We start from the raw sequence: 27,406 nt of genomic DNA, 5'->3' as shown, positions 1-27,406 counted from the left end.
GTTACGTAGTCAGAATACACAAGAATTGCAAATCAGAGGTTGACCGCGGCACAATAATACAGGAACTCGGAGATTATTTTTGAAATCAGTTTTTGATGACATGACCAGAATTATGGGGGTTTCGACGTAAAGTGTGCTGTAAACACAAACAACCGCGCAGTGGCATTCGCGTGATAGTGGTGGGATGTAACAGCTTTCCTGTTTGCGTGGTGATGGTAAAAGTGGCCAGAGACCTATTTTTGATCTTTACGCCATCCAAAAGCGAAACTTAGTGTATTGATAATCAATTCAAACCGACCCTGACAGCTTTTGGGTTTCAGTGATCCTGGTAGGGATTCCAGCCCCCCCCCCCCCCCCCCCACCACCATCACAAGAAACAAAAACTAATTCCTGCTCTGGAGGACTGGCAGGCAAACAATTAAGGTTTCAGATGTTGCCATAAATTCAGAATGTGTCTTCTTTTTCGGTCATTGCTAAGACATCTCATCACTTAGCTCGCAAGAGTTGCTCCCTAAACGGCACCTGCTCACTGTACTGTCGCGCTCCTCACCGCTTGCCTACCCATGGCTGCCAATGCATCCTTCCAGCTTTAATATAATAACCGTAGTACCGGTACTTGCCCCAACTCCCAGCAAGCTCTGACCTCTTTACCGGCTTCCCGTCCGTTTGCTATAGCCCTGCTTGGTTGTTTGTTTGTTACCTATCTCAGTGGCGCACCCAGGGGGGGGGGGACTCGGGGAAATTGAGCCCCCCCCCCCCCAAAAAAAAAGTTGTCATTTTTTTTAATAATAGGGGTGTAAGTGGCGCCTCCAGCGTCAAAATAGTCCGCCCTCCAAAAAAAAAATAATAATAATAATAATAATTTTCTGCGGCCAAACATTTTGGGCAACATATTGGGAACAAAAATTAAACTTCTAAAAAACTTGCAAAAAGAAATGTGAGCCCCCAAATCCAAATCCTGGGTGCGACACTGACCTATCTGTCAATATTGTTGCAATTTTGTTTGTCTGTTGGGGTGTTTGTTTGTTTGTTTTCACTTCTTTGTTTGAATTGTTACTGTTGACGATTCTATGACATCCGATTCTGAACAATTGAGTCATTAGGTAAAGTACAGCATGACCTCATGTGGTGTATGTATTACGGTGTCAAAGGACAAGCGGAAGATATGAAGTCGTGTTTCATTTCATTCATCCGAATTGAAATTCTCAAAAATAGCACTTTGTAATGTCAAAGAAAAATTGTTTTTTTTCTTTTCAACAACTCCTCATAAAACAGCTAGGTCATCTCTCGATGGAAGTTGATTTCAAAAAGACATCAGTTATTATAACATTAATAATGGTGATAACATTTTTGATGGACGCGCATATTCAAAATTGAGTGTACTTCAACGTACAAGGTATTCAAAGGGCACAACTGTTAACAAGGCTAGAGTTCAACACACTGGACAGATGCCCCCCCCCTCCACCTCCACCCACCTCCCCTTATGCCCCTCCCCCATTGAAAGGTGGTGTAAACAAAATGACTCGGGCCTAATAATACCCAGGTCAAGTACGAAAAATGCATGAGTCACCCCACAACTTTCCCTTTTTAACTTCCGCGGCAAGCTTGATTCATATTACACGGTACGTTTTGACTGTGTTCTCATTTATCCGGATAGTACTACCGGAAAACCGCAACCGCTCACCTTCATTGATAATGCTTTGGTGTTCTACTGCTATTGTAGGCCTACCTGATCACATCGAGAACATAAAACACTATAAAAGGATTTCCTGCGTGGGAAAATAGTAGAAAAACACGCTGCACACATCATGCTTGACACAGGTTATATTGCCCAGTCGTTCGAGCAGGAATCAGTAAAACAGGCTTTATTTCAAACGAGGCGGGATTGTTAGCTTTTGCATCTAATTATCTTTTGATGAGCTTTTGCCATCTGTGGTGGGTGGACTGCTGTGCTTGCACGTGTACTTCGTATTTTTGCACCGAGTTCAAAACCGGCCGTCGTACGCCAGTACGGTCCGTGGGCTGAACTGAACACATAAGAGCACCGCATCTACTTGGCGAGTCACTGTACAGGAGTTGGTAGGCTGAGAGTACCAGAATAAAAGGACCTGGGTCGACTTTGTGGCGCCCACTGCAAACTGAAAGAATGCATCCCTGGTGGAGAGCTCATTTCGATGAGGTAAGTGGCTTTTATTTACTGAAAAGTGAAAAAGTCTCGGTCTAGAGGTATATAGGATCTTTTTCTTTTTGTGCATTTTCTTTTTCGTTTGAAGCAACACAATTGCTCAAAATTAAGGGTGGGTAACCGAGTAAATTGTTGAAATTTCAGCTCCGTGGAAAACAGAGAAAACGTACTACACAATTTTGGGGTCTCGTAACCGGATTTCGTTGCTAACGCACGTAAATAAAATGCGCCCGTGGCACACTTTCTTCAACCACCTTCAGCGATGTTTTTCTCCGAATGATACAATTTCAGGCGGTCCAGTCCTATCTTCACTTTGAGCAAGCATTTTGCCCCCGTTAAATCGGTAGGTACGTTTCTGGGCAATTGCAAATGTTGAAATATACAAAAGTGCAACATTCAGAAACAAAAGTTTTCTTCAATGAAATTATATATTACATGAAACCTGACTATTTCTCAATCCATTCCTTTTTACCCCATTCCATTTGGGTACCTATAGATCCATGTGAAAGGGTGTACATTTTACTTGGGCCACTCTCACATGTGATGTTCGCAACTTCAATACATTTTCAATGCCTCTTCAATGCTTAACCGCGATTCGGCATGTCCAAGTGAGAGTGGCCCAAGTAAATCTACACCCTTTCACCTAATTGATTGCATTTCTGGATCTCGGGACCCAAGTGGAATGATGTAAAAAGGAGTGTACTGAGAAATAGTCAGGCGTTAATATATATATAATAACATTGAAGAAAATACATTAAACAGTCTTAATTATTTGTTTTCTGAATGTTACACTTTTCTGTGCACACTCTGTTCGTGCCTTTAGCTTACAGTTATATTATTTCTCAAACCTAGCCCTTAATCCAGCACTGCTCTTTTAACATACCAGCAACTGACCAATATTAAAACTCCTTTTCCAGGCCATTTAACACTGAATAGTCAGAGATAACAAAAATGGCCACATGGCCATAATTGTTTTGTGCGGCCCGTCCACAGACCGAAACAAAAGCGGTCATAAGGTCCGGGCAAGATTAACGCGATGTTTAACAGTGACAATAGCGGCTTCTGCTTTAATTAAAACGGTCCATTAGTGTGAGGTCAGTCCATAACAATTGTATTAATGGATAAGTCACGACCGTGGAATCTGTGAAGGAGGAGTAGGGGTTTATACCTCGCCCTTTGGGAAGCCGCTGATAATTTATACCCTAATTCTCCGACGATTTTCCAGAATAAAGTAAAAAGTATCTCGGATTCACATTTTCCACATGTAGCATGCTCCGGATCCCTCTTGAGGGGCGTGTCTTCAACATGTGGCCCTCAAGTCAAGGGTCCTTGGAAGCTGTTTGTAACTAGCTCCCACCTCTGTGCCCCCCAGCCTCTTTGGCCAAATCTGGATTACCACTGATATTGTCAGTACATTTTCAGTGCTTATAAAACATGAGCTATTGAGTAAGGGTCAAGTCACACGAGGCAACTTTCACTGGCAACTTGGAGGCAACCGAATGCAATCCAAGCAAATACACTTTCGTCGCACAGGTTTTGCAACTTCCTCAACATTATGTAAAACTCATGTCTAGTTGTCGCTTTCTTCTTGGAGATTGCCTGAAAGTAGTTGCTATCACGGCCGGATCCAGGTTATGTTGTCGGGGTTTAGCTGTAAAGGGGAGCGGGGGAGGTCAGCAGGCACGAAGACGTTTTGTTTTTTACATGAATTTCTTATTTTGTTACGGCCCAGTGGTGGTGGTGGTGGTGGGGGGCTTGCCCCATAACCTTCCCATAGATCCGACGCTGGCTTGTTCGCTGTCACGCCGTACCTACAATTAGTTCAAACATATCACCTAAATTATTTTTCTGATAGACGGGATTTTACCGCGCCATACCTTCCTAAAACCTTAAGACGGAAATGCAAGCAATGTGGGTATAGCTTTAATCGATGAATGTTCCTTCCGTCCGTTCGAGTCATGTTTATTCACCATTAGTCACGTTTAAATTTACCCAATATCAGTGCTCAAAGAAATCATATACATTTTTGTACAAAGGTCATCAACGAGCTTAGGTAGAGAAGTGACCCTAAAACATTACACCTTTAGCCTAAAGAGCTAGCACACTGAGGAAAGAAAACAACTTCCTGGGACCCAAAGGTCGCCTGATTAGTAGTCATACAATGAGAGTGGTGATATGTACATAACCTTGGAATTTAAACATGTGAAGAGTCAAGGAAAAACGTCCTGCTCACATGATCGTGATATTAATGTATGGGTATAATAGGGGCAAAGTTCTACTTGATAATTATGACTTGCTCAATGCAGACAGAAAAGGGGCCGTGATGAAATCACTGTCTACTTTTTGCACCACTCACACGAGGGCTGCACATTGCGCCTTGTTTGTTTTGTTGTTTGTAATTATTCAGCAATTGGCAGGGATAGCCCACGGAATTCTCTCGACTTATTACTTCCAGTGGGGTCCCTTGGTAGAAGATATGAAAGGAAATTACAGTTTTTGTGGTGGGAGGAAAACCCCAGAATGATATTTTATAGGAAAACCCACGGAATCAGGTAGGGACTGAAAACCCAATCCACATTATTGGCCCAGGCGGGATTCGAACCCGGGTCACAGCGGTGGAAGGCGAGGAAAGTTCTGCTATACGCCAACCTGATCCCCTTTTCTAACAGTGGAGAGTTACAGGTTCGCACACTTGGTCGTTATTTTCTGGGGAAATAAATCGTTTTGCGTTTCCCGTACACCATTTTCGCCGTCTGATTTCTCATGTCATTTTGTTGGTCATGCTTATCATTCGTGAAAGTTATTTTAAGCCTTTTAAGGTTGAACAAAGAAATTGACTGGGGGCTTGAACCTTTGACATGCCGAATTACCGTTCAGGTGCTCTACCAACTGAGCTATCCAGCCCTATGTTGGCGGCTCCCCATTTAGTCAAGTTTGTTCAAGAGGCGCTAGTCAGAAGCCATTATACAGCTAGTCATTTTCCATATGTGCTATCTTTGAAAATTTATAAAAGTGCCAGACATTAAATAATCATAACTTTAACAAGAGTTTCAACAAAGAATACAAAAACACAACACCCTAACATTTATGGAATTTCAATTCTTGAAAGACAACGTTGGATATCACAGATGTCAAATCTGTTGAAATTATCTAAATACATGTTGGCCTAAAAGTAAAGGGCAGCACATACACAACCATGGATGGATCACTTGTCAAATTAAAAAAAATGTTTAGCGTCCCCGCTAGTCTAGCTTTATACCCGGTAAAAAAAATCGGGAAACTAGTTCAAACACTTCAATGGATCCTAAAGAACAACAGATATTTTGTTCACTGGACAATTAACTAGACCGATAGGCCTACCTATAAAAAAAAACTAAACAAAGGCCACAGCGCGTGTGAAAGAGAAGCAGTGTGGTTTGAAACACTTTTCGTCAATATGAAATGATGGGAAGCAAGCAAATACGGCTTGGTGAAAAAAGTCTCTCATCGTTCTATTTTAAAAAAAACATATGGAGTGTAGTATGTTTCTTTGTTCCAGGCCAGGTGTCGTTCTGGCTAGACAATCGTCAATTTGCCCGCATTTCTATTTGTCGAAGCTGAATCGTACAACATACAGAGAGACACTGATCACGCCAAGTTCAAGCCCAGTTCAAATTTATTGTGTCAAGCGGTCACGGCTGAAATGCGCCGTTTTGAGACAGGACCGTGGTGTGGTGTTGTTCATTAAATTCATTCGGATAACCTCGATCTTCTGATATCCCGAACACCACGTGTTTTCATTTCGTTTGAAATGATGCATTGTTCAGAACGTGTAGCTGATTCGCTGCTAATAAACGTATTAGTGGGCGACATGCAGAATAATACCGTATTTATGAGTGAGAAACGGGGTGGATAACTTGTTCCATCGATTTTTTTTTTAAGGGGGAAACCGTGCCTGACTTAACCCTGCTCTTAACTTTACCGGGTCAAAGTAATTGGACGGGATCACTAGTTTGTACCATTTAAACTTTAAAAAATGCATGTGTGTACATAGTCGTGTTATGAATTAATCTACATGCTGTGCGTTTAGATTGCGTGCTTTTTTGCTTTCTTCTATACATCGGGCTTTCCAACCCACATTTTCAATTAACCAATTGATAACCCACTTATACTTTTATCTTGTTCAAATATTTTCGTCATTAGAGGATCAATTAGTGTGTGTTTTTGCCTTCAGTGCCGCGCCGTCGGATCAAAGCGATAAGACAAAGAGTATTACCACAAGGTCTTAAATAATTTTGTTTTCACCAATAGGAAGATTTAGCGTGATTTGTTGATGGCAGGGCGAATTCCAATGCACGGGGGGAAAACCACTGTACATGTATACCCATTGCCAAACCTCGGCTGGTCTTGATAACCAATCTTTGAAATCCTTCATAAAGATTGTCATACCGTGAGCTGTGCAAACATCGGCGCGGGCTCTTATCACCAAAATCACCCCACCGCAAACGTCACAGGATTCCAACTCCGTACCAGCCAACATTTTCATGATAAAAAACACACTGACAATGATTTCACAACGCGAAATCAAACTTTCGAAAGTTTACGACCGTTGTCCCGGTAGTAGGCTAAGCTTATATCTTCCCAAACGGTTGTAAACTTTGCCTTTCCCCGCGCCCTGTGCCAATACAAAGCAAACATCAAAGTGTAAACTCGTTAAAAAAAAGAGCCGGAGCGTGTTTGCAGAGGACCTAGTAAAATTTCGAAAGGTGAACCCGACCGATTGTTTTCTAAAAGCGAAGTTGATGTTTAACTTTCGGTAAACACTACAAGGATGCCGGGACGGGTGATAAGGACACGGGGTGTACAGTCCAACCAGATTTCACTGGTTCGGTGTGTACAGTCATTTCTAGTCTACGCCCCATTCCTGTAGTTTCTTTCACTTCGCTAGTTACCTATACCCGTGTCTGCGTCTATAGTCTGTGCTTGGACCAGTGCAAGTTTGATGTGAACACTGAAATTTCTCTGGTAAGCTACACCGCGTTTTAATGTTACCGTTGTTAGAGACATACTTCGCATGTGTAATAATTATGTAAGGGCGGATCAAGAACACAATTTTGAGTGGGGGGGGGGGGGACAAAATTGTTCCCCAAAAAGGCTGATTAAAAAAAATACGGGGTGGGGTTCGGGGTCCGCTTGAGGGACCTGGACAATTTTTGGATTCTAGATGCTCTGTGGTGCGATCTGAGACAATTTCTGACTACTTTAACAATTTTGTTTAGAGATGGTGGTGTACGCAGTGGCTGCCTATTTTGCTTCGTCACTTTAAAAAAAAAATTGGGTTCATTTTTATGGAAGAATAATTCCTGACATTTACATATTTTGTTCGTTACCTTTCCGTCCCAAAATACACTTTATGGTGCTTATACAAACCAACGTTCTTTTCATCGTTTTGTGGTTTAATCAACTCATCACAAGTCGGATCAGAAGTCGGGTCACAAGTCACAAGTTTAACGGAGAGCGAACAGTGACAAAGACATTGACTTCAGATTGACTTGTGATGATCTGTGATGACTTGTGGCGTCTACAACTCTGTCCCAAACATTTTCTGAATTGGGAAGAAAACCACTCGATCGGTACAATGAAAAGTTATTTCCAGGTACTTGCATCATAGTTTATGAATGAAAGATCATCGGAAATGCATACTCTGCTTTTAAATGGGTGATTGTAAATAAGTATTATGGATTCCAGGGCGTTTACATTTCTATTCCATGTATAAATGCCAAACTATGTTCAAAATACAATGAGGATTTGGAAACCATGTTTGGGTCAAATCGTGCAAACCTTACTCACATTTTCGTTTAAATGAACCGCAGAGTTTTTATTGGTCAAACGATATTTTCATTGAACTGCATTCCTCTGAAATCTGGAGTTTTGATATGAAATTTATTTCCAGCCCGCAGGGCAAAACCATTGTGAAAAGTGACTTCCTGTAAAATACCGTAAACAGTCTGAATTTCTATATACAAACACTAAATTCCAAAGCCGTGTACCAAAACAGTGTACGCCGAAAAATAAAAGGGCATTCCCAATTTTTAGATACAAAGAGACCTTTCCTTCTATGTAACTACGATACACCAATTTTGAAATCTTGGAAAGTACCCGAGTTGCTTGAATTTCAGAGACACACGCGAGAATTTAGAAGAGTAATGGCTTAGTTATGCCCGTTTTGTACTTTGCACCTGTGACTATGTGACTTCGTGGAATGAGGAAGCGGTCATTCGTGTTCGGGTTATATGGCAGGCTTTGCATGACGTAATGGACTAAATTTAATATTGAAGCCATGTTCAGTGTTTCTGAAATTTGAAAAACAAAATTTCATGGGTTTCCGGAGAACCATTAGCAGATTTCATTTAAAAAACAACGACTAGTTGATATCTCGTTACCTTTCTAAAACATTGGTGTTAACCATATTGATTTTTTTCTATTCCACCGTTTTCAAGACCATTTTTGTAAGATATAGAAATGTCGCCATAAACAAACTTTCTGAAATTAAAAGAAGTACATGCTGAATATTTCCTAACCGATTGCATAACTTTTTTTACCCGAATAGTAAATTACTCAAGTTAAACACAATTTTCTCAGAAAGGAAAACCGAATAAGTTCCCCTTTCAAATTTCAATCGTTTTGTTGGTACTTTAAGGTTCATTTACAATGGGCCTATTTATGTAATCCTGCTATACTCCGCTTGGGTGCGCGCGCATTGAATCATCACCAATGTGGACAATACTTGTCCTCGTCGGTAAAAGTCAGACTTTGTTCCCCTTTTCTCGCAACACGCCACTTTTATTTTTAGGCACTCGCTCACCTCCTGGTACTGTGCCAGGCTTATCAGGGGGTTGGGGTTGGTTGGTTGGTCAAATTTGTGACTCTACCCATGTTTTGCTCATTTCGTACTGAAGAAATATCAACTTTGCCTCAATTGGGCAAGATAACGATCATCACTTTTCAGTCCCCCTTTTATTCTTGTGTAAAAGAATTTTTGTCTCTGCGCACGTAGTCAGTGTCTGCTACGTGATCACCGACGCGATTTCACTATTCCATCATTTCAAAGTTCAAGATTATAGTTCAAACAGTCATCTCATTATACATCCCCGTGATATTGTTCCGTGTCACGCGGCAGTGATATCAGACGGTTCAGCAAGTATGAAGTCATTTTTTTATTAATCGGAAGGGACAAAAAAGTTTGGTTGGCAAACTTAGCTGGGCATACAGATCACGGTGTTATCCCATGTGCAAATAGGGTCTTCTTTTCATGAAGTGTTAGCTGAGTAACCGTTCTTGAAAGCCCAGGATTCTTTGGACAGGCGCACAAGGCGCCTTGTATAGAAGGCTATACCAACTCGATGAATAGACCAATTGCGCTTCTGTGTTTTCTTTCTCTGAAAGTGGTCGGGTTTGGGTGTTTAAACTGTTGGTGAACTTGACTTTAGGGAGAGGATGAAACTTTCTGTAAATATATTTTGGGGCACAAGTAACGCACTGGTACCATGACAAACAAACAAGTGATTTTTATGTAAATTCCAATGTTCAAGGGTTTGGTTGGCATGGCTTTGCAAAGCGTTATTCTAAGAGATGCTATCGAAAAAAAACTGTATTCCCAAATTTGTCATCATTTGAAAAAGAAACTCTGATCAAAACAAAACAAGTCCTTTTAAGTACCTTCACTTTGTATTGGCCGCCAAGTGCTAAAAACCAGTTCTGGTCAAGTTCTTAAGCTTATCATAAAAATGCTCTGTCGGGCAGAAACAAAAAACCTTCTCGAGTAGTTGCTTACAAGCTTTTTCACACGTACACTCAAACAGATTTTCTTTGGACTGGAGGGGATTAGGATCCACTTTCAATGGTATCGATAGAGGATTAGTAGAGACCACAAATTGACTTTGTTCGGCTCTTTTGTTGCGGGCCGCATCTTAAGAAAAAGCAACAAGGGACGTCGGCTATGTTTCTTGAAATCTCAGAACGGACGGCACGTCTTTTGAAGTGGAGTTGTTCGTTTTAAAGCTGTTTACAAAAGAATCATGGCTGGAGTTTGCTTGTCAATAGAACAAAAGACATGTCGACAATACTGAAAGGAAATAGTTGTCCATCCTTGATAAAAAGACATCAATAAAACAACAATTTTTTTTGGCTTGTACTCTCTTAGAATTACAATGAAAATAACCCTAATCTTCAGTATAACAGTATTTGCGAATGTTATAAAAGGTGGCTATCTTTTGCAGACTTGAAGTCCAAAGAATTGAATAAAACATCTCTTTGGAATATTTATTAATACATTTGTTTCTTATCCAATCCTTAAAATGAAATAAATCGGTGTTTTACCGGTACAATTGTTAGGTACTAATATATCGTCACTTGACAACCTACAGGTCCCAATAACGCATGTTATTTTCTGTTTTACATTGCTGTTGAGGGAAAAAGGCAGCTGAACATTTTTTCAACGTGAAGAATAATCCTATAGAAACTGAATATATGGAACTGTACAAAGAGCATTGTGTTTAAAATCTTGTGCAAAACAGGATGTATATCCAAAGTGAACGTTTTACTTTTGCCCATTATCCGCCGTTGAACAAAACAGCATAAATTAAAATTAGCATAAACTTTTACGAGTTATACACTCGACTGAGTCGGGCATTGGCGAACAGATGGGATCCCTCGTTACTTTTGGTTGCTTTGTGCCGTTTGTGATGATTTATATCAATTTTGGAAAGAAAAAAAATATTGCCGCCTGCTTGAAGGGTCGAGTATACTTTGTGGAAGGAATCAACAAGTTTAGGATGGTGTTATTTAGATCATGTTATAGATTTACATCTATAAAATGTTTATTCCTTTAAGTTGATCTTCAGATTTTATTTCTGTGAATATTCTAATAATTTCATTGAAGTAGAACACATGCTGTCTATACACACAATGACAATCCCCAATTATGAACCGATATATAACATGACATTGATGGAAACCACAAACTACAATAAATCCATCACCACAAACTACACTGTCGTGAATCCTTAAGGAAAAGTGAACTTTTGAAAAAATATCATCAACAATATGGTATGGGTTGATCCAGGGATTCGCTTTTTAATTAATGGATAGCCATTATATATCACGGATGGTCAGTGTGTAATGCTGAATTGATCCCGTAAGTTTCTCCCCGTTGAATGGAGTATTAGGAGAGCTTTCAATTCTCCGGGCAAGTAAATGAGTTTGGGGTCATTAAATTGTTTTAAAAAACAAATGGCCTCAAACTATATAGCGATGTAAATTGAGGGTGTTTTTGGTGGATTTTAGGGATAGTTCTGAACACACATGCAGCTAGGTGGAAGAAATTCTAATGATTAGGAATTCAACTTCATTTCAGCTTATTCTTTATACAGCAATGATCTCTAAAAACGGACATTATCGAGAAATGTTTCAGATGTAAACAAATAAAGTAAAAATATACACTTAACTTTTTCGTGAAACTTATTACTCGCACCATGAACAGCCGTCGACAGCACGGGCCTCCGAGGGCCATTCAGAACGCGTGATGTGGTTGACAATGCCATGTGAAAGTTTTCCACGTTATAGGCGTGCAAGATTGTACAATAGACCCGAGAGTCACCCATTGTATTTAGTTTATTTCGGTCGCTGGCAAAATTTCCCCTTGTTCCGGTTACGATATGACGAGATGGCGGAAATGTTCCCTCCGATAATAGAAGAACTATCCCAGCCAGGTGTGTTGCAAAACCCGAAACTAGTCGGTGAATTGAATGCGATGTGTGTACAAGGGGCGAATTTTCTGCACTTGGCGAGAGGAGAGTGGTTGTTGAACTACACGGTTTGGTCATGGGGAAAGAAACTTCGGAAGTGATTCGTCTTGTTCAAATCGATGAAGACATGATTCAGAAACAGGTAGGCATACGCACAAAAATACACCTGCTGTTAATTACATGTAATTGGTTATGTACACAAGTAGCCGGTAGCGCTCACGGCAGATATAATAGAGACTTATACATGATTTTAACTCAATTGTGCTAAAATTGTCGCCGAGCACGAGACCACGCACACCGCGCCAGGTAAATTAAGCATCGAGAAATACATGCTCCTTTGAATAATGATTTGGAAGAAGATGACGCTGAAAACCGGTAAAAAAAAACTACGGCAGTGGAAAATATATCATTCATAATTTGCCAGCGAGATTCTTTTTCCGTGGATTGTTTTTCTTTGCAGCTCTCGGGATGTTACGATGCTCAACTTTCGGGGAAAGAGCGTTAAATCTATATTACTGCGATCGCATCTAATTATTGGGAGTACATAGGTCAAATCGCAAGACCATGCAGATTTCGAGTATAGCAGCAGCTTTGCGTCATGCGAAGGGCTTGTCATGTACTTTGATTGAGACTGCATTGATGATTGAGATTCGGAAGAGAAATTCACTTTGGATGAGAAGGGAAATTCACTGACTTTTGATGAATTCTCATTGAAGCTTTCATTCTCAAGAAATTGTAAATCTCTGCATGAAATACATGGGGAAAAAGTTATTTCTGTGAAATAACCATTGTGAGACCATGTCCGCAGATTTGCACATTAGTAGCCTAAAAGATGCACTCTGAGAGATACTAGGAAAAAATGACTCATGTTTTTACAAAGAAAATAGTACAGACTAGCATTCTAAGTATTCTTAGAAAAACTGTATTCTATTCTAAATAGTATTTATTTAAGATGTGTAAAGGTCTTATGATAAAAACAATTATCTATTTGTCGCGGAGCAGCTGGTTCTTCATCGCCTCATACCAAAATGTTAACGGTCCGGTATAAAGTGTACATTTAGTTTAACCTTAGTATTTTCATTACAATTTACAGATGTTATTGTTAAACTGTAAAAAATGTGACATGTGTATAATAACTGGGTCAGATAATTAATGGATGTTTACTGTGGGCCAAGTTCACCCTGCGGAAAGAACGAGGACGCAAAAAAAGGACAAAAAAGAACAGCTGCTAGTCCTACGGTCTCGCGCCATACTCATATGAATTTTGTTCTGTAGCAAAGTTCTGTGTTTTATTTGTTTTGTGTTTTGTGGGTTTTTTTCGGAAAGGGAAACTGCAACGTCGTTATTGCTCGTGTCAACACTGCAACAGGTTGATAATACAGAAATAAATGCTGCGCTTGAGAAACAAACATCCATTTAATTTTAGTGTAAATTTTGGTTCCATTTTTAATTGATGGTGTAGACTTATTTTTCACTTTGTAGAACATATGGTTTGTTACAAAGTGAAACAAATCAAGGAAATTATGTTGCTCCTGTTTGGGTTTGAAATTGAATTAATTAAGTTCCCGTGTGGGTTATATGTGATTGGAAGTGCACATGTATCGGCCAAACGTGTCGTAGCTTCAGCTCTTCGATCACCTGTTGTGTATTTTGGGGAGTAGCGGTACTTTCCTCGCCTTCCACCGCTGTAACCCGGGTTCGAATCCCGCCCGGGCCAATATGTGGATTGGGTTTTCAGTCCCTACCTGATTCCGTAGGTTTTCCTCAGAATATTCTTGTGGGCTTTTCCTCCCACCTCTAAAACTGTAATTTCGTCTCATTATTGTCTTCTCTCTAGTACAGGTTTCTTCAGGCTTTCGGGCTATAGTGCCTAGGGTACTTTTGAGCCGGGATCCTTGGTTACATAACCAGAAAGAAATAAAATAAAAAATAAATATACATAGATCTTTATTTCCATGCTAACAACGCTACCAATAACACTTCAAACTGTGATCATTAGTGGAAGGTGATGACTATTCCACTCAATGACGTCAGGCGTCATATGAAATCATTTGCATACATAATACTTATTTTTTTGCAGTTTAGAAGAAAATGCTCACAGAAACTGGCATTTTCAAACAAGATTCATACCCCGTAAACAGGGGGTAACTTTGGCATCCTTGGTAACTTTGGCAGAAGCCGTACCCAGTAATGCATTATTATTGCGCGGCTTTACTGACCATTTTATGAGAAAATAGATTCTACAAAGGTCATTTCCTAAGCAGAATATTTCCGTTTTTCAAAGGTTATAAATATCATGTTTGTTATTAAAGGTTTTGTGAATAATATCGATTTCATTCAATTCCAATATCCTGTCAAAGTAAAATAAAGTTGCCCCAATATACGGGGAAACGTTGGCAGCACACCGGGAGGCTCACAATCCTGTTCGTAGAAACGAACAAAATGTTGTTGTTATTAGGTTACAGATTAGGGTCCAGGGGCAAAAAAAAAGTACAAGAGGAAAAATGTTCAGCTTTTCATGTTTTGGACATGTATTTATTAGAGGAGAAAAACCTGCCAAAGTTATCCCAGTTGACGGTAAACCTTGTCTTGATCGCAAAAGTGTATAAAAGTACAATGACCGACCAGATTTTTCTTTTCATGTCATTCATGTTTTGGTTCTTTAATGTGTATTACATTTTTCTTATGGTTTTAATGACAGCAGTCTTACTACAACCGCTGTGCCAAGATGGGCTGTGATGACGATACGAACAGCTGGTTGGATCTGGAGGAGGCGGAGTACCAGACCAAATGTATCTATGTCGTGAACGACAAGCCGTGCCAGGGGGAACCAGACGAATGTCGGGCCGCCGCCTCTTTGCCTGCAAATCTGAAATACGTGGAGAGGGATGGGCAGGTAAGGGCTCAATGAAATGTAAAATTTCCATTTGTTTTGAGTGAATGCACGACAGACTATTATGTTGTCATTGTTCTTTCAGTTTTCAGTTTGGATAAGGACTTACTAGAAATGGGTTGTTGCACCAACTCATTCACAAAGTACATGTATACTCACATTTTTGCCTACGAGTTCTAATACACAAAGCTACACTATATAATAAGCCAAAAACAAAATACTTCTGCTTCCGGTTTCCCTATTCTGACAGCCCCTACCCCTATTTTTGTATGGAAAAAAATAGGAAAATAACACCCAAAACCATCAATTTCGACCTTTTACCCTTGACTTCACACAGACGCCTCCATAATTATGACCGTACACAAAAAAATGTCCCTACCTACCTACCCTATTTTTGAATGCCATGTAATCGGAAGCAGAACTATTTTTTTTGGCCTAAGTATTGGGTAACCCTAAAACAAAAACACTCGAAAAGATACTATCTGGCCAAGGTTTCCATTCGAAATTCAGTGATTCGGAAAGGCAGTATAACACCCTCTTGCCGTTGCCACTCTGCTGAAAACATCCAGGCATTACAAAATACTGATGGAATTTTCGAATCAAAGTTGAACTGATATTGATATATTGTTTTCGAGTGATGAAAACGAATTACACGTGGGTTAAATATTCGGGAATTCCCCTCCTGATCACCAGACTTCAAAAGATCCTTTTGTTGGCACAGCACTCGAGCCACCGATGCATTGTTGAGCGACAAGTGGACCGTTTACTTCCTTGTACCAGAAACCTTGAGATTGGGCAAGTGAGGGAGAGTGAATAAATAGGATAAATCTATGAAAAAAATATTGTAAGGTGACTCTTTTGATGTAAAGCGGGTCTAGGCGTGTCGCAAGTCAAGGGGCAATATTCGGCACATGACCATAAAGGGGATTGTTGCAGGGGTCCCTCGCATTGATACAAAAATCCATCTTTCTGACTTTTGAAAGCGGTTTATTTTTGTCGAGTTGAATTCGTAAGGCGCGGACGACGAAACAATCGTGCGTATTAGTATTAAAACTGTTGTCAAGTCGGGATCGCATGATGTTATTATCAGAAGTCAATCAATAGGTTTACTTCAGTACTGACAGATGATGACTTACTTGGCTATAGGCCCATCTCAAGATTTGTCCATTGAAAAAAAAATAGGTAGAATAACAAGCAATTTTCTAAATTTTCAGAAGGACAAATCTGCGATGACCCTTTTGCCAAATATCTTTCTCATGACATAATCTGGCTGTGTGCCAAATGCCATGCTTGAATCATCAAAGGCACAATCCCATCACCTATCTGCCGTACTAAATTGGTATAAAATGGCACTGGCTTCCTTTGAAATGATTAACTCTTCGGTTAGTATTGAGACCATGAGGACGAGCACGAAAGGCACACCATGACAGAACAAAAGACCAACTGGTGACAGACTTGAGCAACTCGGTTGGCACCATAAGGCAACTAGGACAGACAAGAATAGATGGACCGTGCAACTATAGTTTGTCAGATTAGTAGTAAGACGAATCTGTAGACGATCAGAAAAAGAAGAGCAAGAGTTGACTTAAAACAGTTAGTGGCGAGACCCATAGCTTGGCTATAAAAAGATAGTACTAAGGCATGTCATGGAAATAACAATGAAATGGTGTAATTCTAACTTGATACACAATGCAGACTTAATACAAGTATAGCAGCCCCACTTTTTGGAACTTGCATCTTTGTCAGCTCTGCCTGTCTTTCAGCTTGTCTTCATATACTTCATGGCTTATCATTAAACTCGGTCTAGACACAGATTTCTACCCAGAGACGCACTTCTCACATACTCATCTTGCTAACATTACTTGAAAATGCTTCATGGGCGTCGTCTACATATTGTTTTCACACAGGGAAGTGAAAGCCGAAAAATAATAATACATTCAGTTTAGTTTGTCTCGAGGAACTTAAATACACAATAACCGGACAATAGTGCGTATCGAGAGTTCTCGAAAGTATTAAGGACTTTTGTATCCACCTGTAGAGTTCAGGTATTGAATTTAATTCAACCTAAACTCTATGTATACCGTTGAACACCTATGCATACCCATTGTATTGTAGAAGTCGTGTTGATGCAGTCAAAAGTGAAACCAAGTTATGTGTGCGGTTCGTGTGCAAATTCTGTGTGATGGTAAAACTGCGCATTTCTATTTTGTCATCCGTCAATTCAAAAAGTTCAATAGGCGGGTGTAGGCGCCCGGAAGGGCGTGGATTTAAAAAAAAAACAACAACAACAACAAAAACCTCGAACGGCTGCAGTGCAGTGGCCTCGTAAATGAACAGTCCATCTGGGTTTTATACTTTACTGTCATTTTCATTATAATCAACTGTAAGTATTCCTTCCTCCATGGTTTGACTGAACTGAAATACTACCCTCATTGTGTTCTCTTCACTTAACGGCTTATAGATTCTCTTCACTTAACGGCTTATAGATTTAGGTTAATTCAAGAAGATGTTTTCATGTACACAAACGACAGTATAATTTTCAACAGGCATATTGCCCATACATTGGGTCGCTGTCCTTACGGCCGGAGAAGGGACCTTAGATCATCATCTCGGAAAAAAAAGGAACGAAGTTGTCTTAACATGATACATTATCAGTCCAATAGATCTCGCCGAGGAAAAAGTCTGGAAATATCTGCAAATAAGGTCCATTAAAAATATACATGTACACCTGTCACGGATGCATGAACCTCAAATGAACTTGAAGTGAATTGATAGGGGCGTCAACTAAGTACCCTCAATTCTGAACAATTGGTTATTATCAGGAAACCTTTTGAATGTGCCACTATTACAAAAGATTTAAGCATTCTGGAAAGCCCAGCAATTCGTTCAGCAATTAACAAAACATTTCCAGTTTGGAGTTCAACCTACAAATATCAATGTGCGGTCCCTCTTTTTTTATTTGTAAAAGTACAGGCTGGAAGTGCGCCGACTAATCGCTTACAAACGCTTTTGGTTCATGTCCAGTAGAAATCGATTTTCGCAGCACAAAACGTCATACATTTCGTTTCTTAAATCGTGCCTCCAGGAGATGGACTACGCCCCCATACTTTCGGTCTCGGGCTGCAGGGGTACGTCAAATAATTTATAATACGCCCATCAGGAAACATGGTCAACACAAGGGGGATACAGGGTCGTAGAAAATGGGGACACAGTGGGCACCAAGGCCACGCTGTTAGACGATTTGTTCGAAAATGATGCATAATTTTGTCGATAAAATGTTTTTGAAAATTGTAGAAGTTTTTTTGGAGAGTTTTTTTTCTTTTGTCACAAAAAGTTAACACTTTTGGTCGAGCTTCATAGCATAACTTGCGATTGCGATAATAATGTTCCCAAACTTCTTTCACAGATGAAGAAAAAAACTCATTTTTTCGCCTCTTTTTAAAATTTGTTTTTAAAGAATTTCAAATTGGCACTGAAGCCCAAGGCCTCAATGATGTCTTTTGTTGAGAGGATTAAAAAATAAAAGTTCATCAATTTATGCAATGGCTGAGCACTGACAGCCCCGGTTTCAATGCTAATTTGGGATTTATTGGCCCGAAACTAAAAGATGTTTGCTCTGTTTTACGTATTTTTTTAAACACTACCATCAGAAAGTACATGTATACTTCATGTACAAAAAGGCAGACACTTGTATGACTAAACCGGTGCACACAATTTCCACGCTTTCAGACATAAGCATTTGCATAGCGACTGACGTACGATACTTTTTCACTTTAAGGATGTACTATTTATAGGCATAACAAACATATAAATGTATCCATTGCCTACGCAAGTTTGTTTCTCCAGGCCCTATTAAATTTGTTATTAAGTCAAGTACTTTTCTTTTTTTTGTCCAGAACTAAAAATAAGTTTGAATAGACTTTCAAGTTCGCATCCGGGAGCTAAAACCGCCATACTCGATTCCGAGTACATAATAGAGAGCGCATGCGTTATTTAAGCAATTTCATTTGCAGGCGACTGTCGACGTGTAGTCCGTGAGCCTGGGGGTTCAATTCTGGGGCTATATATACCCAAATGACGGTCTGCATTGTCCCCCTTTTTAGTTTGAACCCTCAACTACATGTTTTGTTTTTTCATTTCCTTGTTTCGATAAAAGTTAAGAAAGGCAGAACTTGTTGTGAGCATATTGAAGTGTATATGTATGAATGTGTGCATGTGCAGAATGCTGGCAAACGATACTCACTCATTTAAAACTTATTTTCTAATTTCCCTTTGTATCAAAAAGTAGAAAAATATATAATTGGTTGTTGTGGTTTTTTTTTTTTTTGGCAGATTGTGGGCGTGGTTGCGAGAGACTATATCCCCCAGGGGACGCGTTTTGGACCCTTGATAGGGCAGATATACAGAGAGGAGGAGGTGCCAAGAGAAGCCAATCGCAAATACTTCTGGAGGGTAAGACTAATTTCTTATAGGTATTCACTCATGATGCACAATAGATTCCCCCTTGCAGATCACGGTCTTCGACGCTAAGATTTTAGATGTCTCACGCACTATAAAGACGGTAACCCGACGGTTTTTTTTCTAAAGAAGGTTGTTGTTAATCATCTGTATATTTTGTGTATTTATTTATTCCATTTGTTTACTCAGGGTATGCCCAAACAGTTAAAAACTGCTTTCCATTGGGGCCATGCATACATAACAAATTATTGAATGACGTTAAGTAAAGTTCAGCTCATAAGGAAAACTACATCGGTGAAACATACGACGAACGTTTATATTTACAAATACAAGTACGTTATTGCAGCAATATTAACATTGTATAGTAAACAGTGCAGTTAAATCAACTGTATAAGGCTGTACTATTGGCCTATACAGTTGTCATTTGTTTTGCTGGACTACAAGTGTCAGCCTATTGTCCCCTCTCTGACTGTGTCTCTGATTGACTGACTATAACTGACTGACATTTTCTTTGTACATATGTCCTATTAAACTATGACTTTCGGATCCAGCTGGACTGAGCAAGTGTTATTGTGATCAATTATCAAGTACAAGGGCGGACGCAGAACACAATTTTTTTGGATTCTAGGTGCCCTGTGGTGCGATCCGAGGCAATTTCTGGCCACTTTAACCATTTTTTTTTTGAGGAAAAGGTGGTGGTGTACGCAGTGCTTGCCTTTATTGCGACGTCTTTAAAAAAAAACGGTTTCTTTTTGGGTATAGGGGTGGGGCATGGCCCCCGTTGCCCCCCCCCCCCGATCCGCCCTTGATCAAGTATACGATGGCCATGACATCCCGGTCATGACACCGTAGTAGTGAAAGTTGTGGCTGTATATTTCACTGTAACCAAGCTGCCATGACGTTTGCGGAAGAGTTTCCCGGATATAAAATAGGATGTCTTGTTGGATAATTTCCTATTGCTGTGATACGGAATTGTATTTCAATCACTGATACTCCGGGAAATAACATTTCTGTGAAAGACAGTGTACTTTCTAATTGATGTGCTTATATCAACTTCATGTGAACTTACAAGTGGTACGTACTGTCCTGCAGTGTATTTCTTTTAGTCTCGTTTATCACTCGTCTTCACGAGCCCATCACAAATCTGCACAAGTCATCACACAGGTCAATCAGAAGTCACACAGTCCTTAGAAAGACATTCGTTTGTTATGTTCATCCCTCGTGGCCTGACTTGTGCATGGTCTTGTCATTTCCTTCTTACCGGATATTGATGGTCTAACAACACTGTTCCTGTACTGTGCGAGTTCATGTGCTTCCTCAAAGAACTAGCATTCATTCATTCCCATTTTCTTCAACATTTTGCTCAGATCTACAAAGCCCAGAAGTTCATCCACTACATCGACGGCTTCGATCCGCACAAGAGCAACTGGATGAGGCACGTCAACCCGGCCAACTCGGCCTGCGATCAGAACCTTGTGGCCTGCCAGTACGACACGGATATCTACTTCTACACGGTCAAGCCGATCCGGCAAGGAACGGAGCTCCTGGTGTGGTACTGCAAGGAGTTCCAGCGGAGATTGGAACAGCCTGTTGCCATGGAGACGGCAGCTGGGGATGGCGGGAAAGGTGAGGTTACTCGACCACTTTGGATGTGGAGAATACAGTTTTTAATCTTTTGGTTGTTAGTTTTCTTGTTGCACTTATTTACGGCTATTTATTTATATTCGGTACAAATTCTCCCATTCCAATTTTCTTCCCAAAGAGCATTAATTTTGGCATCACATAGTATACTCGGTCTATTTTAATTTTCGGGAACATAGAACCTCTCAATTTCTAATTCTCTTTGGAGCCCTATTATACACTATTGATTTTTCCCCAGACGTACCATAATGTCACTTGGCCTGGCCTATATTTTCCCCTCATTATAGGAAGTAATCATGTTTGAACAAGGGGCCCCCTCTCGCTCATTATCGATGAAAACATCAACAGCACCTGGCTCTACACGACATCGCTGTATCATATCCCTTGGGATGATTCACTCATTAGTTTCAATTAAATTGTTTCTAATTTCATTTTAACTGCGAGAAAATTGAGGGACTATCGGCCTAAGTCAATAACAAATAAGCCAACGCAGCCACTGACTGCATCGCGCCAGTTTCGTTTTCATTTCTTTTCCGACGACATCTGTTGCCAAATAAATACAAATAATTGTAGTGTGGGAGATTCTGCAGGGCGCTTGCAGGGACGCCAAATATCAATAAAACGGTTCGGAAAAAATTGAAGGCTTTCAAATTTTCCTTTTCATTTCAATTTTTTGTACTATTTGCTTTTGTTATTATTTAACTATAACTACTTTGCTTTTCTTCCCCTGGGAAACGTTTAGTACACTTGTGTTGAAAACGAAATGCAATAAAAGGAATGTGCATTTGGGCTCATCTTATGGATTTTCATACAGTGTATGTATTTTCCCCCTGCAAATGTTACTCAGGTCCACATTCACTAAAATGTTTCTCTCTTTAATCTTCTCTTCAACGTTGCAGGTGTTAGCTCACGAGTGAACAGTGCCTCCCCTGTTAGCGAACCCAAACACGACCAAGCACTAGACTTCAGCATGCCACCACGAACCACCTCCTCCGGCAAAGCAGCAGCAACTGCAACCACTACCGTCCTAAACCTGTCCTCAACACCAGCCATCGCTGTTGATTTCCCAGAGCGGTTGTCGACCAAACGGCCAATTGGTGTACCGGTCGGCGCCATCGTGGCCAATCCGGCCTCGGGTCCGGGTTTCAGTCATCCCATGATGAGTCCACAGACTTCCCCCGTACAGACAGGTGCTGCCGGGGCAATGCCCCAGAACATGGCCGAGTTGAAGCCGCAACCTGCCCACCAGATCCCTAAGCACGTAGCCGAGGCAGCCAGCAAAGCCGGAGTGCTCATCCCCCAACCCATATCCATGCATGTGGGTCGACACCAAGGTCTTCCATTCATCCTGCCCCAGTATATGTACAATCCCTTGCTGGTGAGAACCCCATTGCAGAACGGTATGAGCATCATCCCATCTCCATCCATTCTCCGTACTCGTGGTTTTGATTCCCGTCTTTCTAAACCAGACATTCGTGATGATCTCTCCAAGGACACAAGTCTCCCGAAAAACTCCTCGCCAGGAGCAACAGCGACACACCTCAGCAATTTCTTCCAAACTAGTGTGCCGAGTTTCTCACTGCCCATTTCATTCGCGGACGTCCACTCTCAATCCAATTTCAAGCAGGAGACATCGAAGGAAGACGGGTCCAGCTCACCATATAAGCTGACTCGCAAGAGGCCCTCTGGCAACGTCGAGTATGGCCACAAATCGCTGGAGTATCAGCTGCCAAGGAAGAACGGCAAAATCATGTACGAGTGCAACGTTTGCAAGAAGGTCTTTGGGCAGCTCTCCAATCTCAAAGTGCACCTCAGAGTACACAGTGGCGAGCGTCCCTTCAGATGTGAAGTCTGCAGCAAGGGTTTCACACAGTATGCTCATCTCCAGAAGCACCACCTCGTTCACACTGGAGAGAAACCACACCGATGCAATGTCTGCGATAAGTGCTTCAGCAGTACCAGCAACCTCAAGACCCACATGAGACTCCACAACGGTGAGAAACCGTACACTTGTAAGCTCTGCCCGGCCAAGTTCACCCAATACGTCCACCTGAAGCTCCACAAGCGATCGCATCTCGAGGAGGGCTACGTCTACGACCCTTCTGAGGAGGCCAACCTGTCTGTCTCCCCTTCGCCTTCTCCTTCTTCTTCTTCTGAGGGTTCCCCATCGCCGGCCAAGAAGATCAAGACGGAGTTCCAGAGTTACCAGAGTCATTTGGTGAGCACCGATGTGGCTGATTATTTTGGACAGATGGGGGAGGATAGTCCATCACAGTCTTCGGAGAGCAGTGAGGAGAAGGAATCTCTACCAGAGGGTTCTCATGCACAGACTTCCGGAGTAACAGAGCAGCATCCTGATCAAACATCCATGACCACCTTTCGAGATGGAAGCCCCTCGTCTGTCAGGGGGTCTCCCCCGCCACTTGTGCCCATCAACAGGGCACCTATGAACAGCAACGACACCCAAGACAAGCCAGAAGAGGTCAACACTCTCGTGCACCGCGAGAGTGGTGACAGTTATCGCGAGAAAAGTGGCCGCCCCAACGACGCTGCACTCTTTGAGACAGATGCGAGAAGGGAAGCAACAGTCAACACCAATAACTCGTTGGCAGTAGGGATTGATTCGGCTCACAAACAGAAGGAAAATTCTGAAGGAAACATCAAATGTAAACTTGAAAAATGTACAGTTATACAATCTCAGTCCCACGCAACCAAAATCGAAAACGTTGTACAAAAAATCTTAAGCAAGGCGGTGCAGAGTAGTTAGATGCTGCCTACACTGCACCCAGTTATTGATTCACCAGAAACTTTAGTTTTCTATTATTTTGACTGCGGGAAATCAGTGGGTTGTATGAGTGCTTTCTTAAAAGGGATCTTGGAAAAGTTTCTTGAAACTTTGGTATTGTAATTTGTGCAACTCAGACAATTGAAATCATAAAGCCAATAATGTTGATTGCCCAGATTGATTTATATTTTACTAACATTCCTAATTATTTATTGTGTATAAGAACTATTGATTGATCGTCTTCTGAAATAATCGACCTTAATTCATTATTTATTAAGTTAAGACCATTCCTTAATTAATCAAGACTATACTCAGAGACCAAAGAAAATTAAATGCCATTTCGATTAGATTAATTTTGTATTCCGACTATGAACTTTGAAGCCGATAAAAGTACGAACAAAAAGTGTACTCGATGTTTGAAATAATATTCAATATCTTTCCTACATAGCCTTTTCACCTGGTATTCAGATGTGTATTTACCAGATACATATTATGTATCTTAAAATAAACTATAGAGTGTTCAGACTATAATTTGATTAGAACAAAAGTACTGGTAGAGTTGAAAAGGCGGTGTCTTCCTTTCAATAAGTTTAAAAATGTAGTTATCAGAGATTCTTTTTCCATTATGTAATTTTTATAATGTAAATCTCTTCGTTGATTTGAAATGATCTTGGCTTCTGAAGGATACAAGATAATCAGTATTCTAGCATTATATCAATCCAGCAGTACTATTTTCCATTCGTCCTATCAGCTTCGTATATTGAGCGACGTAAATGAACTGGTTGCAATGAATTTGAAAAATGGTTTGACGACGGAATTGTGTCTATTAATTAATCGTTGTGCACGAAGACACCCACGATTGCGTAGGATAGCCACTTCTTGCACACCGAAAATTTGAAATTTAGAAAGTGTGTTATGCCAAACAGTTCGTTTAAACGAGTTCATTCAGCTGTATTTAAAGCCAACAAAAATCATACGAGTTCATTCAGCTGTATTTAAAGCCAACAAAAAATCATACGAATAGGACCTACTATCCTTCTTTGTACATGTACATGTAATACATTTTCATTTTCCAAGTCCATGTCCTTTCGTACATTATGAAAGTGACACGCGATGCACAAAGCCCGTTCAGTGTATCTGTCATTGTTAATACATTTCAGACTGACAATTGCATTTCGGAGCATTCAATCATTCATTCACGATTCACAGTTTTTGAATGTGATTTTTTTTGCCTTCTAATTCTACCGTGGGATAACGTCCATCTTGTGCATGTTGATGGCCTTTGTTGAAGAACTGGAACGCTGAATGTTCAACGTTGTAATTTACATAACAAAATGAAGTCGGACGTCGTCTTCGCGTTCACTCAGAATTATACGTGTACTTCTTTTCAACATCCACATTACTACCCTGAGAAAACAGGGCATATACTCAGATGAACAAAAATTGAACCTGTCAAAGTATAGCCAATAAAAGAACAAAGAATTAAATTTCGTTCAGATTAAGTAAGTTATTTGCAGTTGACCCCACACGATCTGCTTCGTTTGTATACTTCTTTTATATACTGGTTGATGTAATTTGTAGAGGATGTAAAAAACATGGTGCCGGTGATCAACAAATTTTGACATTTACCACCAATTTTCCCACTTGATTAAGTGCCTTATGACCGTATGTATATAATTGATTGGCAGGTGTTTACGATTGTATTGCTACTTTTCTGCTAAAAGTTGAAAATAATTCCGATTCCTGTGCCTTACAAATTTCGAATTATTTATTAAATTGTTTTTATTTAAAACCAATCTGTGACCGTTTATCTTCGTCTATACTTTTACTGTTTGATGCACACCAAACCTTATTCGGTTAGATGCCGCCGGCGGATCATAGAGCCATTTGGGGGGGGGGGGGGGGGGCGAGAGGTACGGCGTGGTGGGATTTGGTAGCGCGGGGGATAGATTTCATATTTTTGTGAAAGTTGAAGATAATATTGCACATTGTTTTCTGGCCATCAATTCCTTCTTCATCTCGGTCTTTGATCGATCAGTGATCGGGCCTTTGGTGGAGAAAATTGTGTAAAATGCGACGATAATTATAGGCCCACATTAAATTTTGTCCATCCAAATCGAAGATCCTCTATTTCACCAATTTAGCCCCAATGTCTCGAAGGGAATCCTAAGGAGCACTGTTTAACGCACAAAGGGTATGGGAGGGCCAAATGATATCGAGACTCGATACTAAAAAGCTAAGTTACTTGGCTTTTGCAACTATCGGGCCTAATGTAAAATCAAAACTGCATTGTCTCACATTTTTAAAAACAAAATCGCTCCTTTGGATCTTCTTAGATTTTCTTCACTTTAATTACTTCGTTCATTTTAAATGACAAAACAACAAAACAACTCTGTACTCTTGTAACGCCAGAATATCTGACTTCATAGTTATATCCAACCGCTAATTCATTCAAATTGACTGAAGCTGAAAGTGTTGTACTTTGTGCATTTAAAAACAAGTCCCGCGTTTGACGGTTTCAGGAACACTTGGAAGTTGAGGGCGGTATGCACGGTTACTGATCAGAGAGCCGTAACATAACGGCTCTATGTTGGGAAGGCCACATAACAGCTGCAGAATAAATCGCCGTAATTCACCCCGTCCTAGCTATGGCGAACCACTGCAAAAAGGGAATATAATAGAACTAGATCCCATTCAATGGTTCAAGCAGAACTAACATGCACTGGTGTATTAAACATGCACTGGTGTATTTTTTTTTAAACATACAACGAACCAACCGATTTCATTGAAAGGTTCCTTTTCACGAATCGGTCCTTTCCCCCCTCATCCGCGCAGTATAGTGTAAGCATTACATAACTGTTTTTGTAATTCAAATACATTTGCCACACCCTCAGACTACATGCAAGAATCTTTCTGAGGGATGGTTTTACAACGCAAATGGTTTTACAACACACAAAAAAGCAAAAATCAATTGTTGCTCACGCTGAGGAAAATGCAAACAATGAATAAGAAACTCCAGTTTCAAGAAATACGGAAGAAAGACACCACCAGTCCACCCAGATCTCAATTTTACAAAAGTATTTTATTTACTTGACTGTGTGTGTATTTATATTCAGTACAGATTTGCACACCATTTTAATTATGTCCAAGTGCATACAAAATTTATTGACCTCGTACATGTACAACATGTACCACAAAAAAATACCGTTAAAAATAAAAACTAAATCCACAAAGCTAATGCATATAATTATTAGTACAAAAGTCGTAAAAATGTTAACAGCTGAAAGTGAAACCCTGCCGTTTACTATAGTTTAACATCGTATTGCATAAATTGTGGATACATCATACTTGTACATGTACCCGTCCAGATATAAAGGGCAGTGGCATAGCACGGTCATTTTTATTTGGGGGGGGGGGGGGGGTAAAAACATTTGTAGACAGTTTTTTTCCCCCCGGACACTTGACCTCCGTGTTCAAAACCGACGATTATGCACACCTACGGCCAATATACGGTGCGTTTCAGGGCGATACATGAGCAAAATTCAGAAACAGGCACCCAAAACGGGATATGCCACAAAAAAGGGCAACACTTCTTCTCAAAAAAGGGCACTTGTTCAGAAAAAAAGGCCACTTCTTATAAAAAAAAGGCACCCTTTATA

At 40.4% G+C, this 27,406-nt stretch overlaps 1 protein-coding gene across 3 annotated transcripts; it reads left to right on the top strand.

Annotated features, from left to right (window-relative positions):
• The first annotated feature begins 1,662 nt into the window (after positions 1–1,662).
• Positions 1,663–25,543, top strand: LOC119745514 (PR domain zinc finger protein 1-like). 3 transcript variants are annotated; one of them, XM_038221898.1, is made up of 5 exons: positions 1,663–2,179; positions 14,672–14,866; positions 19,196–19,315; positions 20,689–20,947; positions 21,862–25,543. In XM_038221898.1, the coding sequence occupies exons 1-5, from the start codon at positions 2,147–2,149 to the stop codon at positions 23,727–23,729; spliced, it is 2,475 nt and encodes an 824-aa protein (XP_038077826.1). In that variant the 5' UTR covers positions 1,663–2,146; the 3' UTR covers positions 23,730–25,543. The 3 variants fall into 3 exon arrangements, with proteins under 3 accessions (XP_038077826.1, XP_038077827.1, XP_038077825.1); XM_038221899.1 differs by lacking the exon at positions 1,663–2,179 and adding an exon at positions 6,991–7,189; XM_038221897.1 differs by lacking the exon at positions 1,663–2,179 and adding an exon at positions 11,843–12,112.
• Positions 25,544–27,406: the final 1,863 nt, after the last annotated feature.

This window comes from Patiria miniata, unplaced genomic scaffold (assembly GCF_015706575.1).
Source record: "Patiria miniata isolate m_02_andy unplaced genomic scaffold, ASM1570657v1 HiC_scaffold_7, whole genome shotgun sequence".
NCBI lineage: Eukaryota > Metazoa > Echinodermata > Asteroidea > Valvatida > Asterinidae > Patiria > Patiria miniata.
The sequence above is the reverse complement of the archived record's forward strand: the minus strand, read 5'-3'. Positions and strand labels throughout refer to the sequence as shown.